The 19221-nt window shown below is 44.1% G+C and overlaps 1 protein-coding gene across 1 annotated transcript; it reads left to right on the top strand.

The window, feature by feature from the left end:
- The first annotated feature begins 7216 nt into the window (after positions 1-7216).
- LOC112227153 lies at positions 7217-14477 on the top strand. Its single transcript, XM_024392015.2, has 11 exons — positions 7217-7351; positions 7730-8663; positions 8836-9058; positions 9139-9244; positions 9896-10043; positions 11530-11577; positions 11816-11893; positions 12186-12323; positions 13755-13838; positions 14038-14088; positions 14237-14477. The coding sequence occupies exons 2-11, from the start codon at positions 7830-7832 to the stop codon at positions 14345-14347; spliced, it is 1821 nt and encodes a 606-aa protein (XP_024247783.1). The 5' UTR covers positions 7217-7351; positions 7730-7829; the 3' UTR covers positions 14348-14477.
- The last annotated feature ends 4744 nt before the right edge of the window (positions 14478-19221 follow it).

A 19221-nucleotide genomic window follows, 5' to 3' on the forward strand; every position in this document is an offset into this window, starting at 1 on the left:
ATTGTCACGAATTCCCCCAAAGTCGTTTCCTCTCCTTGTTCGGGCTGTGTTTGGTGGTCGGCGTCACCGGTCTTCTAGCCATCGTCGATCCACTTTTTATTTTTCCATTTGTTTTGTCTTGATTTCTTACACACCTGGTTTCCATTTCCATCATTAATTGTTGTGTATTTAACCCTCTGTTCCCCCCATGTCCTTGTGTGGAATTGTTTGTTTGTAAGTGCTTGTGCTCTATGTTACTAGTGCGCGTCGGGTTTTGTACCCATGTAGGTTATTTTGGATTTTGTATTAAACTGCTCCGGCTATTACCTATCTCTGCTTTCCTGCTATTACCTATCTCTGCGTTCCTGCTATTACCTATCTCTGCTTTCCTGCTATTACCTATCTCTGCTTTCCTGCTATTACCTATCTCTGCTCTCCTGCTATTACCTATCTCTGCTTTCCTGCTATTACCTATCTCTGCTCTCCTGCTATTACCTATCTCTGCTTTCCTGCTATTACCTATCTCTGCTCTCCTGCGTCTGACTTCACTGCCACCAGTTCCACAACCCTTACATTAATATACATTGTGATTGATAAGGGACCAGTGTAAATTTCATATAATGATTATGAGGCATCACCCTGTATTTCCCTGAAAGGGAGCAAAAGGCCTATAGTCTGGTTCCAGATGTCTCTGTGTAGCATGGCCCTAGCTCTGTCTGTGCTGTCTTGTGTCTTGCCAATGGTAAGTAAAACAGCATAAGTTGATCTGGGATCAGGCTAGCAATGTAGGCTACTACTATTAGATGGGAGAGCCACAACAACAATGATGCAATGACACCTGGTGGATTATATAGGCTCTGCCACTAAACCAGAGACAAGCGATTTGCAAGTATGCTGCTGATAGGAGATGATTGGCCTACTACAGCATTCATGGATCCCTGCCCCACTCACAACAGGCGCAACTGGCAGGCAGACAAAGGGCCAGATCTTACAACGCCTGGATAGGTACTTTAAGTATCAGCTAACCACATAATATGTTATAGCAATCTGTCAGTTGATGGCAACCATTGGTTGATGCATGCAACGTCGCACCAGGGGAACGAGAACACGTACCAGATATCAGCCGTGTTCGAGAGCATCAAAACGAGTGCAGTCAGTCAGTCAAAATTTACCCATGATACATTGTTGTTTTGCTCCTCTCAAACTTGGCCACAGACACATACAGAGAGAGCTGGGCCCTGACAGTACATCTCAGTAAGACAAAAACAACAGTGTTCCTAAAAAAGGTCCAGTTACCAGGACCACGAATACAAATTCCATCTAGACACCTTTGCCCTAGAGCACACAAAAAATATACATACCTCAGCCTAAACATCAGCACTACAGGTAACTTCCACAAAGCTATGAACGAGCTGAGAGACAAGGCGAGAAGGGCATTCTATGCCATCAAAAGGAACATAAAATTCGACATACCAATTAGGATCTGGCTAAAAATACTTGAATCAGATACAGAACCCATTGCCCTTTATGGTTGTGAGGCCTGGGTTCTGCTCACCAACCAAGAATTCACATTATGGGACAAACACCAAAAGGCACAGGGCCTCACTGCGAACACCGGGGCCTCACTGCGGTGACAGTCTGCGGCGTCCCATGTTTATTCCGTGCACCGGAACCAGTCGTCCACCGCAGGAGCCTCGGTCTGACTCTGATGCCAAGGAGCCAGAACCGGCTGATACCCCAATACACACTGAAAGGGAGAAAGGTTAGTGGAGGAGTGGCGGAGTGAGTTCTGGGCTATCTCTGCCCAGGGCACGAACGCCGCCCACTCCCCCGGCCGGTCCTGGCAATAAGACCTCATAAACCTACCCACATCCTGGTTAACTTTTTCCACCTGCCCGTTACTCTTGGGGTGAAAACCTGAGGTAAGGCTGACCGAAACCCCCAGACGTTCCATGAACTCCTTCCAGACCCTTGACGTGAACTGGGGACCCCGATCGGACACTATATCCTCAGGCACCCCATAGTGCCGGAAGACGTGTGTAAACAGGGCCTCCGACGTTTGTAGGGCCTTAGGGGGACCGGGCAAAGGGAGGAGACGACAGGACTTAGAAAAACGATCCACAACGACCAGGATCGTGGTATTACCCTGTGAAGGTGGATGATCGGTTAGGAAATCCACCGACAGGTGCGACCACGGCCGTTGTGGAACGGGTAAGGGTTGTAATTTACCTCTGGGCAGGTGTCTAGGAGCCTTGCACTGGGCGCACACCGAGGAGGAGGAAACATAAACCTTCACGTCCTTAGCTAAAGTGGGCCACCAGTACTTCCCACTAAGACAGCGCACCGTCCGACCGATCCCAGGATGACCAGAGGAGGGTGACGTGTGGGCCCAATAGATCAGCCGGTCGCAGACAGCAGACGGAACGTACAGATGCCCAGCTGGACCCTGAGGGGGAGCGGGCTCTGCACATGATGCCCGCTTAATGTCCGCGTCCAGCTCCCACACTACCGGCGCCACCAGGCAGGAGGCCGGGAGTATGGGGGTGGGATCCATGGGCAGCTCCTCTGTGTCATACAGCCGGGACAATGCATCTGCCTTAACGCTTTGGGAGCCTTGTCTGTAAGAAAGAGTGAAAACAAAACGGGTGAAAAACATGGCTCACCTTGTCTGGCGAGGGTTCAGTCTCCTCGCCGCCCAGATGTACTCCAGATTGCGGTGGTCAGTCCAGATGAGAAAAGGGTGTTTAGCCCCCTCAAGCCAATGTCTCCACGCCTTCAAAGCCTTGACTACAGCCAACAGCTCCCGGTCCTTCACGTCATAGTTTCGCTCCGCCGGGCTGAGCTTCCCCAAGAAGAAAGCACAGGGGCGGAGCTTCGGTGGCGTACCCGAGCGCTGAAAGAGCACAGCTGCTATTCCAGCCTCGGACGCACCCACCTCCACTATGAATGCCAAAGAGGGATCCGGATGGGCCAGCATGGGAGCCGATGTAACAGAGCCCTCAGGTAACTAAAAGCTCTGTCCGCCTCAGCTGTCCACTGCAAGCGCACCGGACCCCCCTTTAGCAGTGAGGTAATGGGAGCTGCTACCTGACCAAAACCTTGGATAAACCTCCGGTAGTAGTTGGCAAACCTTATGAACCGCTGTACCTCCTTTACCGTGGTGGGAGTCGGCCAATTACGCACGGCTGCAATGCGGTCACTCTCCATCTCCACCCCTGAGGTGGAAATGCGATACCCTAGGAAGGAGATGGACTGTTGAAAGAACAGGCATTTCTCAGCCTTGGCATACAGGTCATGCTCCAACAGTCGACCAAGCACCTTGCGCACCAAGGACACATGCTTGGCGCATATTGTGGAGTATATCAGAATGTCATCAATATACACCACTACACCCTGCCCGTGCAGGTCCCTGAAAATCTTGTCTACAAAGGTATGGAAGACTGATGGAGCATTCATCAACCCGTACGGCATGACGAGGTACTCATTGTGCCCAGAGGTGGTACTAAAAGCCGTCTTCCATTCATCTCCCTCCCGGAGACACGTGACTCCTGGGAAGTGCAGCGCCTACCAGGAGATCAATCGCCCAGTCGATGAGGGGGTAATTGAGTCGCATTCTTTTTAGAGAAGGCGAGAGCCAAATCGGTATATTCAGGGGAATGTGCACGGTGGAGACCTGGTCTGGACTCTCCACCGTAGTGGCACCAACAGAAACCCCTAAACACTTACCTGAGGACTCTCGCAACCACCGTGTGAGAGCCCTCTGTGGCCACGAAACAGTGGAGTTATGACAAGTTAACCAGGGTAGGCCCAGTACCACGGGAAACGCAGGAGAGTCAACAATAAAGAGACTAATTCTCTCCGTATGATCCCCCCTGCGTCACCATGCCCAAAGGAGTGGTGACCTCCCTAATCAACCCTGACCCTAATGGTTGACTATCTAAGGCGTGAACGGGGAAGGGAACATCCACGGGAATTATGGGGATCCCTAAACTATGGGCAAATGATCTATCAATGAAATTCCCAGCCGAGGCCATGATTATTTTCATCATTGTGTCAAGAGATATAGTGCTAAAACACTTGAGTGTCTCCCTTGATCCTAGGTCCTGGCAGAGTTGTGCAGACTCAGGACAACTGAGCTTTGGAGGAATACGCAGATTGAAAAGGGAGTCCGTAATTTGCTTTCTAATGATCATTATCTTTTCCTCAAAGAAGTTAATGAATTTATCACTGCTGAAGTAAAAGCCATCCTTTCTTGGGGAATGCTGCTTTTTAGCTAACTTTGCGACAGTATCAATGATATTATTTTCCTCAATTAAGTTGGAAAAATAGGATGATCGAGCAGCAGTGAGGGTTCTTCGATACTGCACGGTACTGTCTTTCCAAGCTAGTCGGAAGACTTCCAGTTTGGTGTGGCGCCATTTTCGTTCCGATTTTCTGGAAGCTTGCTTCAGAGCTATGGTATTTTCTGTATACCAGGGAGCTAGCATCTTATGACAAATGTTTTTGTTTTTAGGGGTGTGACTGCATCTAGGGTATTGCGCAAGGTTATATTGAGTTCCTCAGTTAGGTGGTTAACTGATTTTTGTACTTTGATGTCCTTTTGTAGGCGGAGGGAGTCTGGAAGGGCATCTAGCAATCTTTGGGTTGTCAAAGAATTTATAGCACGGCTTTTGATGATCCTTGGTTTGGGTCTGAGCAGATTATTTCTTGCGATTGCAAACGTAATAAAATGGTGGTCCGATAGTCCAGGATAATGACGAAAAACATTAAGATCCACAACATTTATTCCACGGGACAAAACTAGTTCCAGAGTATGACTGTGGCAGTGAGTAGGTCCAGAGACATGTTGGACAAAACCCACTGAGTTGATGATGGCTAGTCATTGACTACAGCTCAGCATTCAACACCATAGTACCCTCAAAGCTCATCACTAAGCTAAGGATCCTGGGACTAAACACCTCCCTCTGCAACTGGATCCTGGACTTCCTGACGGGCCGTCCCCAGGTGGTGAGGGTAGGTAGCAACACATCTGCCACACTGATCCTCAACACTGGAGCTCCACAGGGGTGCGTGCTCAGTGCCCTCCTGTACTCCCTGTTCACCCATGACTGCATGGCCAGGCACGACTCCAACACCATCATTAAGTTTGCAGATGACACAACAGTGGTAGGCCTGATCTCAGACAATGACGAGACAGGCTATAGGGAGGAGGTCAAAGACCTGGCCGTGTGGTGCAAGAATAACAACCTATCCCTCAATGTAACCAAGACTAAGGAGATGATTGTGGACTACAGGAAAAGGAGGACCGAGCACGCCCCATTCTCATCAACAGGGCTATAGTGGAGCAGGTTGAGAGCTTCAAGTTCCTCGGTGTGCACATCAACAACAAACTAGAATGGTCCAAACACACCAAGACAGTCATGAAGAGGGCACGACAAAGCCTATTCCCCCTCAGGAAACTAAAAAGATTTGGCATGGGTCCTGAGATCCTCAAAAGGTTCTACAGCTGCAACATCGAGAGCATCCTGACTGGTTGCATCACTGCCTGGTACGGCAATTGTTCGGCCTCTGACCGCAAGGCACTACAGAGGGTAGTGCGTACGGCCCAGTACATCACTGGGGCTAAGCTGCCTGCCATCCAGGACCTCTACACCAGGCGGTGTCAGAGGAAGGCCCTGAAAATTGTCAAAGACCCCAGCCACCCTAGTCATAGACTGTTCTCTCTACTACCGCATGGCAAGCGGAGTGCCAAGTTTAGGACAAAAAGGCTTCTCAACAGTTTTTACCCCCAAGCCATAAGACTCCTGAACAGGTAATCAAATGGCTAGCCGGACTATTTGCATTACACCAAATAATGAATGCAGAGCAGAATTAGGCCGATACCCGCTAATGATCAAAATAGAGAAAAGAGACGTTATATTCTACAACCACCTAAAAGGAAGCAATTGCCAAACCTTCCATAACAAAGCCATCCCTTCCAGAGAAATAAACCTGGAGAAGAGGCCCCTAAGCAAGCAGGTCCTGGGGCTCTTTTCACAAATACAAACACACCCCAAAGGGCCCCAGGACAGCAACACAATTACACCCAACTAAATCATGAGAAAACAAAAAGCTAAATACTCGACACATTGGAAGGAATTTACAAAAAAACTGAGCAAACTAGAATGTTATTTGGCCCTAAACAGAGAGTACACAGTGGCAGAATACCTGACCACTGTGACTGACCTAAAATGAAGGAAATCTTTGACTATTTACAGACTCAGTGAGCATAGCCTTGCAATTGAGAAAGTCCGCCGAAGGCAGACCTGGCTCTCAAGAGAAGACAGACTATCTGCACACAGCCCACAAAATGATTTGGAAACTGAGCTGCACTTCCTAACCTCATGCCAAATATATGGCCATATTAGAGGCACATATTTCCCACAATGAATTTGAAAAAAAATCAAATTTTGATAAACTCCCATATCTATTGGGTGAAATACCACAGTGACCAAGATTTGTGACCTGTTGCCACAAGAAAAGGGCAACCAGTGAAGAACAAACAACATTGTAAATACAACCTATATTTATGTTTATTTATTTTCTCTTTTGTACTTGAACTATTTTCACATCATTACAACACTGTATATAGACATAATATGACATTTGAAATTGGAACTTTTGTAGGTGTAATGTTTACTGTTCCTTTTTTAATGTTTATTTCACTTTTTTTTAATGATCTATTTCACCTGCTTTGGCAAAGTAAACATATGTTTCCCATGCCAATAAATCCCCTTAAATTGAAAATATTTTATTGAGAGAGAGACAAACACACACGAAAATAACACATACATTGACATGTATGGATGTAACATTTGCAAAATAGCATAACTTGGCATCTCTCATAATTGTATTTACTTTTTTTCAAAAACCTACTGGCTGTATTTGATTGAGCCTCATTTATTGAAATTGAATCAATTAATGTATTTATTATTATTGAACGTATTATTCTGATCACTTTTTTCCTTGATAAATTCCGATTGGTACCGGTCGTATCTAGTTATCACAGCTACAAAGTCATAATTCTGGTTTAATCCCGCCTATCTCTACAATGTATCTTCTTGAAATTTTACCCACTCTGCTAACCTTTTGCCTATCTCTACCCTTGAATGAAGACCAAAAAGCAAATGTTTGTTTTCATGAATTTGTACGATATAATCCATTATCCTTTGTGGCTGTGGTAACTAGTGACCACGGAAGCCAGTGCCGTGACGTATTCAACGTGCGACCGCTTGCATGAAATCGACACAATCAGTCGTGATGTATTTCGCTGGTCGTCCAGGAAAAGAGAGGATACACGAAAATTATGTGGTCCAGGTATCGGCTCATTTGGGTAAATACATGTTGCTACATATTTCTGAATTAATTTGAGTCAGGCAAGACCATACCAAACATGCTGACGTCTGATAGTGTGTGCTACATTTTGGTTAGAGATTTTTTTTTGCTGCACGCTTTGGTCCCAAATCCTTTCCGTGTGTTGTTGCTCTGACATGACACACGAGGGCTAGCTTCAAACGTGGTTTAAATTAGCTAACTAGCATACCGGTAGTTAGTATTCACAGTAGCCAATAATCAAAACATTTGTAATGCCGTGCCAGTATGTACATTGCCAGAGAGTAGGTAACGCTACTGTGAACTAGCTAGCAGAGTTATATATTAGTTAAATTAACCATCTTAAGGGCATGTTTCTCTCACCGTGTGGTGTCTATAGTACGTCTAGCCGGTCGGCTGAGAAGGTAAAGAATGGCAAAATAGAAGGCAATGGTCAGGTGTCTTGTTTTCCTTCCTCGGACCCAACTGAAGGCACTCAAATGGGGAGCCATACCCTGGAGACCATGACCTATTCGAGTCATTCACACAAACGCTGGAAGCTCTCAGCCGTCCAATCAAACACAAGGCTAGAGCTATTAGTCCCTCACTCACTCAAGAGCAGGGAAAAGCACAAACTTCAAATGGAGCCTTCCATTGTCTCTGCTCCATTCCTCCCTCGTGTAGCTATTAGCAACCATGGGCTTGAACCTGACTCTGAGTGCATTGCTCCCACAGACAACACTCAAGTAAATCTGAGATCAGATCTAAAGCAGATCTCTGTGTCTCATACCTGCTCTGACCTGCACCTGAGTCAGTCCCCCTCCATGCACTCCCCTTGCCCTCCCTCCACAGTGCACATCAATAGACAGCCCTTGCCAGTCACACACGCCTCTTACCTCTGCTGCAGCCCTGTAGCACAGGTCCACGACCCATCCCTAACCACAACCGCAGCCCCCATTAGATCCACAAACCATAGACGACACCGGAAAAGAGGCATAAAGAACAACAGAAAAGGAGTCTCTCCTGTCTCCATGCGACTCAAGAGGCAGTCGCGGCGCCGGTGTAACATCCAGTTCTGGTGGCAAGTGTGGAGGAAGTGGGGACACAGAAAGTGGTGGAGAGCCAGGTGTCTCCTCTGGTTCTCCACGATCAGAGCTAAAAGACTGGCGGAAACCAGGAGGCGCCTGTCTATTTTCAACACACAGATGTCTTATACATACACTGGGGAATTGGAGGAAAGTCAGAAATGGCAGAAGATACGCAAGGGAAAAGAAGTGGTCACTATGGCCATTGCATGTGATGGTCAAGGCCTGGACAGTGCAGAGGACAGCCAGGCAAGTTCAAATTGCATTACACCAACATAGCAGTCAATACAACGTCCATGAGCATGTACATGTCATCCATTTATATGCTCAGGCCTATCCAAACACATTTATAAATCAATACATGAGGCCCATACTGACCGCAATAAAATCCAAAATGGCTAAATACAGTTGACTTATTTAGGAAAAGGGGAGTTTGGAACAGAAGGCGTGTCCGTCTGTGGGCACATCAGTGCTGTGTAGCAACCCTGTCAAGGAGGAGGACCAGGGCACAGTCAGAGCTAGGGATACGGCCACCGCCACTAAACAGGACACGTTGGTGACAAAGCGAGCAGTGCCGTATCCACCTCAGAGCCAGCGGGCGTCCACGGACTTCAGCTGGGAAGCAACAACGACGCTCATCCATGGTAAATTAGTTTTTATCTTAAACTTAAAATGTTTCCTTAAGTGCTGCCTTGAGTGTCTAATGTTCTTTCTGTCTCCGTAGAGTTCCTTGACTGCTTCCATGTGAAGTACGGAAGTTTCATCCCATTGAGCAATAACGATGTACTGAGGCACCTTAACAAGAAGCTGAACACTGACCTTACTAAGGGGCAAGTACATAACAAATACAACAGAGAAGACATGGTTTTGGTTCCCTCACTTCATAATGCAATATGTGTAGTGTACCCTGTTTTTCCTGATCATGTGGCCTGACTTGGGTATACTAGGCCACGGCTGCCCAACCCTCTTCCTGGAAAGCTACTGCCCTGTAGGTTTTCAGTCCAACCCTCTTCCTGGAAAGCTACTCTCCTGTAGGTTTTCAGTCCAACCCTCTTCCTGGAAAGCTACTCTCCTGTAGCTTTTCAGTCCAACCCTCTTCCTAGAGATGTACTGTCCTGTAGGTTTTCAGTCCAACCCTCTTCCTAGAGATTCACCGTCCTGTAGGTTTTCAGCCCAACTGTAATTTACCACACCTGATTCTATTTATTAGCTGTTTATTAGCTGCACACCAAGCTGAATCAAGTATTTTAGGTTAGGGTTGGACTGAAAACTTACAAAACAGTGGAACTCCTGGAAGAGGGTTGGGCAACCCTGCTCTATGCCCTAGCTGTATCTTCTATCTCTGGCCCTGGACAACTTTAGACTCAAGGTATAGCCTATCCTGTTGAGGTCACATGGTCAAGGAAAAACTCAGGGCCCTAGGAATTATGAGGCTCTCTACTAAATAACAATACAATGTTCTGTTCTGCCCTCTTTCATAGGAAGTATTTAATCTCTGTGGTAGTAATGAAGTACCAGGCTGTCCTAGCGCATAGAATGATGCCCGCTTTCCGGGTGGTCTACAACAAGCACACTCTGACACTGGAAGACTTGTCTACGCTGGACGATCAGAACTGGCTCAATGACCAGGTTGATGCCTTTTACCCAAATCCAACAATTTCACCATGATATACAGTGCCTTTGGAAAGTATTCAGACCCCTTGACTTTTCCAAATTTTTTGATACGTTACCGCCTTATTCATAACTGGATTCAATAAAATAACAATCCTCAGGAATCTACACACAATAACCCATCTTGACAAACTGAAAAGAGGTTATTTGACATTTTAGGAAAAAAACAGAAAAAAACAGATACTTTATTCAGACCCTTTGCTATGAGACTTTAAAATTGAGCTCAGGTGCGTATTGTTTCTATTGATCATCCTTGAGATGTTTCTACAACTTGATTGGAGTCCACCTGTGGTAAATTCAATTGATTGGACAAGATTTGGAAAGGCACACACATGTCTATATAAGATCCCACAGTTGACAGTGCATGTCAGAGCAAAAACCAAGCCATGAGGTCGAAGGAATTGTCTAAAGAGCTCAGAGACAGGATTGTGCCATGGCACAGATCTGGGGAGGGGTACCGAAAAATGTCTGCAGCATTGAAGATCCCCAGTAACACAGTGACCTCCATCATTCTGAAATGAAAAGTTAGGAGCCATCAAGACTCTTCCTCGAGCTGGCCGCCCGGCCAAACTGAGCAATCGGAGTAATAAGGGCCTTGGTCACGTAGGTGACCAAAAACCCGATGGTCACTCTGACAGAGTTCCAGAGTTCCTCTGTGGAGTTGGGAGAACCTTCCAGAAGGATAACCATCTCTGCAGCACTCCACCAATCAGGCTTTTATGGTAGCGTGGCCAGACTGAAGCCACTCCTCAGTAAAAGGCACATGACAGCCCGCTTGGAGTGGTAGCATGGTAGCATCCACATTAATGTAGAACTGTTTAGAAGCATACTCTGTTATTTACAATAAAAGTGACTCAAATGACACTACGTCATTTACCATTAATTTCTAATGGGCACAAAATAATCTGAAACACAACTGAAAAACACACAGCAAATGCATCCAACAAATGTTTGTCACAAGCTTCTTGTAATCATTGATTGCTAGGAATATGGGACCAAATACTAAACTTTTGACTATAATACACACAAAGGAATTTGTCCCAATACTTTCGTTCGCCTAAAATAGGGGCACTATACTAAAAGTGCTGTAATTTCTAAACAGTTGATAATTCCCTCAAATTAAAGTTCACAGTCTGCACTTCAACCTCGTAGTCATTGTATCATTTAAAATTCAAAGTGCTGGAGTACAGAGCCAAAACGACAACAAATATGTCACTGATCCAATACTTTTGGAGCTCACTGTATGTCCATAGATTGACAACTTTCATGACGGGCTGGGAGTTTCTTCTGACCACGTGACCCGATCAAGAAAAACTGGAGTTCACGTGGTCAGGATGAGAAAAGCCTCTTGGCCCTGCGTAGTCTGGTGCGTCATCGGTCCAAAGTTAACTTGCTCAAAGTGATATGACCCTGTTTGAAATTCTTTTGTGGTTTCCTCTTGAAGGTCATGAATATGTATGGAGAATTAATCATGGAGTCTGCACAACACAAGGTAGGATTTATTTCCCATTATATTTCCTCCATTCTATCAAGAAATATTCATAATGTATTATAATGTGTTAAATTATAATAATGAGTCTGATCACAGAGGGGTAGAAATTCTACTTTAGCCTGAGTCCTGATGCAATTGGGCTTATATAACAAATGGGAGCAACTTTGATTGTCGTCCCTCTATTTGATGCATGTGGTCTTGGTTCCTGAATGAGCTTCTTCTTTTTTTACTTGTCTAGGTCCATTTCTTTAACAGCTTCTTCCACCGACAGCTCATGACCAAAGGATATGAAGGGGTGAAGAGGTGGACCAGGAAGGTAAAGGCTGATCTTTCAGAATGGATGTTACTCTAAAGCTTCTGATAGTCATTGGGGATGGGGTCTGTTCTGTTTCAATTCAGGAGATTAATTGTGATGTACATCAACGTTAATCGGTGGAAATGGAATTGACCCCGATCCGGACCAGGGTCGTTCATTTTAGCTTTCCATGACTTTTATTTTATTTTTTACATTCCGTATTCTAATGAGGACAACCGCTGTTTCACTCCGTGCGAACCGTTTTCTACCCTACTGAACACGTCCCTGGTTTCTGTTCCTCTGTGTCCTGCAGGTGGATCTCTTCTCCAAGGCGCTGCTGCTGGTACCCATCCACCTTGAGATCCACTGGTGCCTGGTGACGGCCGACACCGCCAGCAAGAGGATCCATCTCTACGACTCCCAGGGCATCGTGTTCAAGGAGGCTGCTGAGGTAACGTTGACGTAACTTTTACTGATTTAACTTTTGTTTATACAAATTATTTTCATTGAGATCAAATCTCAATCAGACCTCACAACTGATGCCTTCCTACACCAGCTTGTGTGTGTCTGAACTCATTGGTGGCAGGAAGACTCGAGCATATTTTAATAGGATGAACATGAAAATGTTTTATTTAATTTTTGCTATAATATGCTACTGTGGCTAAATATCTCACTTGACTGAATGGAATGCTTTCATTTCATCCATACCCTTGCCCTGCACATTGTGGAATGACTTAACCAGTAGTGAATGTGTCCATATTCAATAACTTTCATTTCATCCATACCCTTGCCCTGCACATTGTGGAATGACTTAACCAGTAGTGAATGTGTCCATATTCAATAACTTTCATTTCATCCATACCCTTGCCCTGCACATTGTGGAATGACTTAACCAGTAGTGAATGTGTCCATATTCAATAACTTTCATTTCATCCATACCCTTGCCCTGCACATTGTGGAATGACTTAACCAGTAGTGAATGTGTCCATATTCAATAACTTTCATTTCATCCATACCCTTGCCCTGCACATTGTGGAATGACTTAACCAGTAGTGAATGTGTCCATATTCAATAACTTTCATTTCATCCATACCCTTGCCCTGCACATTGTGGAATGACTTAACCAGTAGTGAATGTGTCCATATTCAATAACTTTCATTTCATCCATACCCTTGCCCTGCACATTGTGGAATGATTTAACCAGTAGTGAATGTGTCCATATTCAATAACAGAATATACATTCCAGTGGTGTGAATGTTTAAACAAAATTGGGATCCTTAAACTCTAAGTAAAATCCTTAACTGAAAAACATGTTTAATTTTTTTCACCCACAAAATTAAAATCACTGTTCATTTTTCACAAAACATATTATTTTCTTTGTGTAGCCTAACTGGACTCTATGGCTATAAAGACCTGGGGAAAGTTGAGTAATTTAAATAACAACCAGAGAGGAAGAGGCAGACTTTAGGCCACTTTGGTGAATTTGGGAGGCAAGACAAGACATATGCGTGCTGGCCTGCCTCCCCCTTCCTCTCTCTCCCTCCCTAACTAATCGGCCTCCTCCGTTCCAAGTTCCAGAAATACCAATCTTAGCAGTCGATTCCCAGAATCGAATCTTAACACAAAAAAATTGATTCACGTGGAATTGTATTAATTTTATTGTAATTGAATGGAAAACGAATAATAAAAAATGTTTTTTTATTTGTCACATCCCTAATATATTCATGTTTAATCATAGCTTAAGTTGTTACTTGCTACCTAAGATTTCACAGACTGACTTTACATAAACAAATACAATTTCCAATCAGTAAAATGCTATTTCACCTGATTTTAATGTAGACGGAATCAACATGTATTTTTCTCCCCCCTTTCCATTCTATAGAATGTTTTGAGGTACATACATACTGAAGCGAAGGAGAGGAAGCAAACTGCATTTCAAAATGGCTGGAAGATGTATATCAACGAGGTATGATACATTGAGCTATGTGTGGATCTTTGAAATTGAGTTTTAATGTTTGCCTGATCATTTTTTTAACACAATAGAACAAAAAGACTGGTCTTTAAGGGATTGCCTTCAGAAATCCTGCCCCAAAAAAATGCCATTTGAAATGTAGCCCATGATAATCACTGTTTTGGGTGTCTAACTCCAAATTGATTTTTTGCAGAGAATACCACAACAGACAAATGAAAACGACTGTGGAGTTTTTGTGTTAGAGGTACCAGCATATATATATATATTTTTTTAAATCCTTGATTATTTGAAGTGTCTGCTTTTATCGTCATGTACCTCTGTGTCAGTGTAATCTTAATAATGGGTTACTTCCTGTCTCACTCACCCTGTTCATTTGTGTACCTTTGTCTCAGTACTGCAGGTGCCTTGCCTTGGGGAAACCGCTGCAATTCTCCCAAGGGGACATGCCGACTGTGCGAAAGAGAATCTACAGAGAGCTCTGTGAATGCAAGCTCCAGGACTGACAAAATTGACCTTTCACCTTTTCACCTTCCTCACTCACCTCACCTGGGTCATACTAATTAGGGCACACTATAGAAAAATGTTTTGCAATGGTAAAAAAAAAAAAGTAGATATTGCCAAGAATCCTTGAGCCATAGAAAAGGGGGGTTGTTTTGTCTGGACCCTGTGTCATTGTGTTAGCTGATATATTTAATTAGTTGAGAAGCATCTCCACCCCATATTCTGACGACCTGTCATTTCAAGCCGCATGGTAGCAGATTGACTAGCTGGCATTTATTTTAGCCAATGGCGTATCAGGGTGTAACAAAATATGTTGTGATCAGTCTGTAATGACAGCAGACTAGTTGGTCTCCTAGATTTTTATTTTATAAAGAACTGGTATGAACTTGACTTAACAAAGTCTGAGGCAACTCTGTATACATGTGTCCACTGTTTTTCAATGGTTATTGCATTATTCTACATGAGCTTACGTTTAGACTATTGTTGAAGGCGGCAGACCGAACAGCAACTTACCATTGAATGTATTGAACATACGGAATATATTCAATGTAGTTTTTGTTCACACTTTCGTTATAGTTTTGTGTTTTAGATGTTTCTGTATGGGTCAAATTTCAGTTTTTTGCTTTGGATAAATTGCATTCATTTAAATGTAAACTGTTGTCCCTTAGATTTGCAATTTACTTTTAAGACTTAAGTTTTCCTATTATGTCATGCCTCTATCTCCCGGAGGCTCAGTTTTGTAACAGGTCAGGAGGAGGTTAATTTGGATCTGGTTTTGAGCCGTTGAAAAGTAAATCAGGGCCCATATTCATAAAGCGTGTTAGGACTGCTTTGAGAATACAGGCCCAGAAGGATACGTCATGTTTTTTTTGTGTTTGTCACCTTACTTTCAAAGACAATCTGGCATTTTTATTTAAGCAGGCAAGTCCGTTAAGAACAAATTCTTATTTACAATTGATGGTCTACCGGGGAACAACTGCCTTGTTCAGGGGCAGAACGACAGATTTTTACATTGTAGAATAATAGTGAAACATCAAACTATGAAATAACACATATGGAATCAGGTAGTAACCAAAAAAGTGTTAAACAAATCCAAATAGATTTTATATTTTGAGATTCAAAGTAGCCACCCTTTGCCTGGACAGCTTTGCTCACTCTTGACATGATCTCAACCAGCTTCATGAGGGAGTCACCTGGAATGCATTTCAATTATCAGGTGTGCCTTGTTCATTTGTGGAATTTCTTCCTTATTAATGCGTTTGAGCCAATCGGTTGTGTTGTGACAAGGTAGGGGTGGTATACAGAAGATCCCTATTTGGTAATAGACCAAGTCCAAATGATAACACTGGCTCTCATGAGGACCGCCACAGGAAAGGAAGACCCAGAGTTACCTCTGCTTCAGAGGATAAGCTCATTAGAGTTACCAGTCTCAGAAATTGCAGCCCAAATAAATGCTTCAGAGTTCAAGTAACAGACACATCTCAACTGTTCAGAGGAGACTTCGTGAATCAGGCCTTGATGGTTGAATTGCTGTAAATCACTACTAAAGGACACCAATAAGAAGAAGAGACTTGCTTGGGCCAAGAAACACTGATGAGTCCAAATTTGCGATTTTTGGTTCAAACCACCATGTCTTTGTGAGACGCAGAGTAGGTGAACAGATGATCTCTGCATGTGTGGTTCCCACCGTGAAGCATGGAGGAGGAGGTGTGGGGGTCTTTGCTGGTGACATTGTGATTTATTTATATTTCAAGGCACACTTCCAGCATGGCTACCACAGCATTCTGCAGCAATACGCCATCCCATCTGGTTTGCGCTTAGTGGGACTATCCATTTTTCCCCCAACAGGACAATGACCCAAAACACCTCCAGGCTGTGTATTGGCAATTTGACCAGGAAGGGCAGTGATGGAGTGCTGCATCAGATGACCTGGCCTCCATAATCACCCAACCTAAACCCAATTGAGATGGTTTGGGATGAGTTGGACCGAAAAGCAAGAAAGCGGCCAACAAGTGCTCAGCATATGTAGAAATTCCTTCAAGACTGTTGGAAAAGCATTCCAGGTGAAGCTGGTTGAGAGAATGCCAAGAGTGTTCAAAGCTGTCCTCAAAGCAAAGCGTGGCTACTTTGAAGAATATGAAATGTATTTGGTTGGTTACTACATAATTCTATTTGTGTTATGATACAGGCCTCCCGAGTGGCGCAGTGGTCTAAGACACAACATTTAATTACAATAGGTGTTACTGCAGTACCTGATTCAAATCCAGGCTGCATCACATCTGGCTGAGATTGGGAGTACCATAGGGCTGCGCACAATTGGCCCAGCGTTGGCCGGCGTAGGCCGTCATTGTAAATAAGAATTTGTTCTTAACTGACTTGCCTAGTTAAATAAAGGTTAAATAAAACAAAAATTGTCATAGTTTGTCTTCACTATTATTCTACAATGTAGAAAATGTGAAAATAAAGAAAAACCCTTGAATGAGTAGGTGTGTCTGAACTTTTGACTGGTACTGTGTGTATATGTATATACAGTGCCTTGCGAAAGTATTCGGCCCCCTTGAACTTTGCGACCTTTTGCCACATTTCAGGCTTCAAACATAAAGATATAAAACTGTATTTTTTTGTGAAGAATCAACAAGTGGGACACAATCATGAAGTGGAACGACATTTATTGGATATTTCAAACTTTTTTAACAAATCAAAAACTGAAAAATTGGGCGTGCAGAATTATTCAGCCACTTTACTTTCAGTGCAGCAAACTCTCCAGAAGTTCAGTGAGGATCTCTGAATGATCCAATGTTGACCTAAATGACTAATGATGATAAATACAATCCACCTGTATTTAATCAAGTCTCCGTATAAATGCACCTGCACTGTGATAGTCTCAGAGGTCCGTTAAAAGCGCAGAGAGCATCATGAAGAACAAGGAACACACCAGGCAGGTCCGAGATACTGTTGTGAAGAAGTTTAAAGCCGGATTTGGATACAAAAAGATTTCCCAAGCTTTAAACATCCCAAAGAGCACTGTGCAAGCGATAATATTGAAATGGAAGGAGTATCAGACCACTGCAAATCTACCAAGACCTGGCCGTCCCTCTAAACTTTCAGCTCATACAAGGAGAAGACTGATCAGAGATGCAGCCAAGAGGACCATGATCACTCTGGATGAACTGCAGAGATCTACAGCTGAGGTGGGAGACTGTCCATAGGACAACAATCAGTCGTATATTGCACAAATCTGGCCTTTATGGAAGAGTGGCAAGAAGAAAGCCATTTCTTAATGATATCCATAAAAAGTGTCGTTTAAAGTTTGCCACAAGCCACCTGGGAGACACACCAAACATGTGGAAGAAGGTGCTCTGGTCAGATGAAACCAAAATTGAACTTTTTGGCAACAATGCAAAACGTTATGTTTGGCGTAAAAGCAACACAGCTCATCACCCTGAACACACCATCCCCACTGTCAAACATGGTGGTGGCAGCATCATGGTTTGGGCCTGCTTTTCTTCAGCAGGGACAGGGAAGATGGTTAAAATTGATGGGAAGATGGATGGAGCCAAATACAGGACCATTCTGGAAGAAAACCTGATGGAGTCTGCAAAAGACCTGAGACTGGGACGGAGATTTGTCTTCCAACAAGACAATGATCCAAAACATAAAGCAAAATCTACAATGGAATGGTTCAAAAATAAACATATCCAGGTGTTAGAATGGCCAAGTCAAAGTCCAGACCTGAATCCAATCGAGAATCTGTGGAAAGAACTGAAAACTGCTGTTCACAAATGCTCTCCATCCAACCTCACTGAGCTCGAGCTGTTTTGCAAGGAGGAATGGGAAAAAATTTCAGTCTCTCGATGTGCAAAACTGATAGAGACATACCCCAAGCGACTTACAGCTGTAATCGCAGCAAAAGGTGGCGCTACAAAGTATTAACTTAAGGGGGCTGAATAATTTTGCACGCCCAATTTTTCAGTTTTTGATTTGTTAAAAAAGTTTGAAATATCCAATAAATGTCGTTCCACTTCATGATTGTGTCCCACTTGTTGTTGATTCTTCACAAAAAAAATACAGTTTTATATCTTTATGTTTGAAGCCTGAAATGTGGCAAAAGGTCGCAAAGTTCAAGGGGGCCGAATACTTTCGCAAGGCACTGTATGTACACACACACACAGTGCATTCAGAAAGTATTCAGACCCCTTGACTTGAAGCACCTTTAGCAGCGATTACAGCCTCGAGTCTTCTTGGGTATGACGCTACAAGCTTGGCACACCTGTATTTGGAGATTTTGTCCCATTCTTCTCTGCTGATCCTCTCAAGCTCTGTCAGGTTGGATGAGGAGCTTTGCTGCACTGATATTTTCAGGTCTCTCCAGAGATGTTTGATTGGGTTGAAGTCCGTGCTCTGGCTGGGCCACTCAAGGACATTCAGAGACTACGTTGTTTTGTCGTTGTGCTTAGGGTTGTTGTCCTGTTGGAACGTGAACCTTCACCCCAGTCTGAGGTCCTGAGCGCTCTGGAGCAGATTTTCATCAAGGATCTCTCTGTACTTTGCTCCATTCATCTTTGCCTCGATCCTGACTAGTCTCCCAGTTCCTGCTGCTGAAAAGCATCCCCACAGCATGATGCTGCCACCACCTTGCTTCACCGTAGGGATGGTGCCAGGTTTTCTCCAGACGTGACGCTTGACATTCAGGCCAAGGAGTTCAATCTTGGTTTTATTAGACCAGAGAATCTTATTTCTCATGGTCTGACAGGCCTTTCGTTACCTTTTGGCAAACCAAGCGGGCTGTTATGTGCCTTTTACTGAGGAGTGTCTTCAGTCTGGGCACTCTACAATTTAGGCCTGATTGGTTGAGTTCTGCAGAGATGGTTGTCCT

This window comes from Oncorhynchus tshawytscha, linkage group LG28 (assembly GCF_018296145.1).
Source record: "Oncorhynchus tshawytscha isolate Ot180627B linkage group LG28, Otsh_v2.0, whole genome shotgun sequence".
NCBI classification, from domain to species: domain Eukaryota; kingdom Metazoa; phylum Chordata; class Actinopteri; order Salmoniformes; family Salmonidae; genus Oncorhynchus; species Oncorhynchus tshawytscha.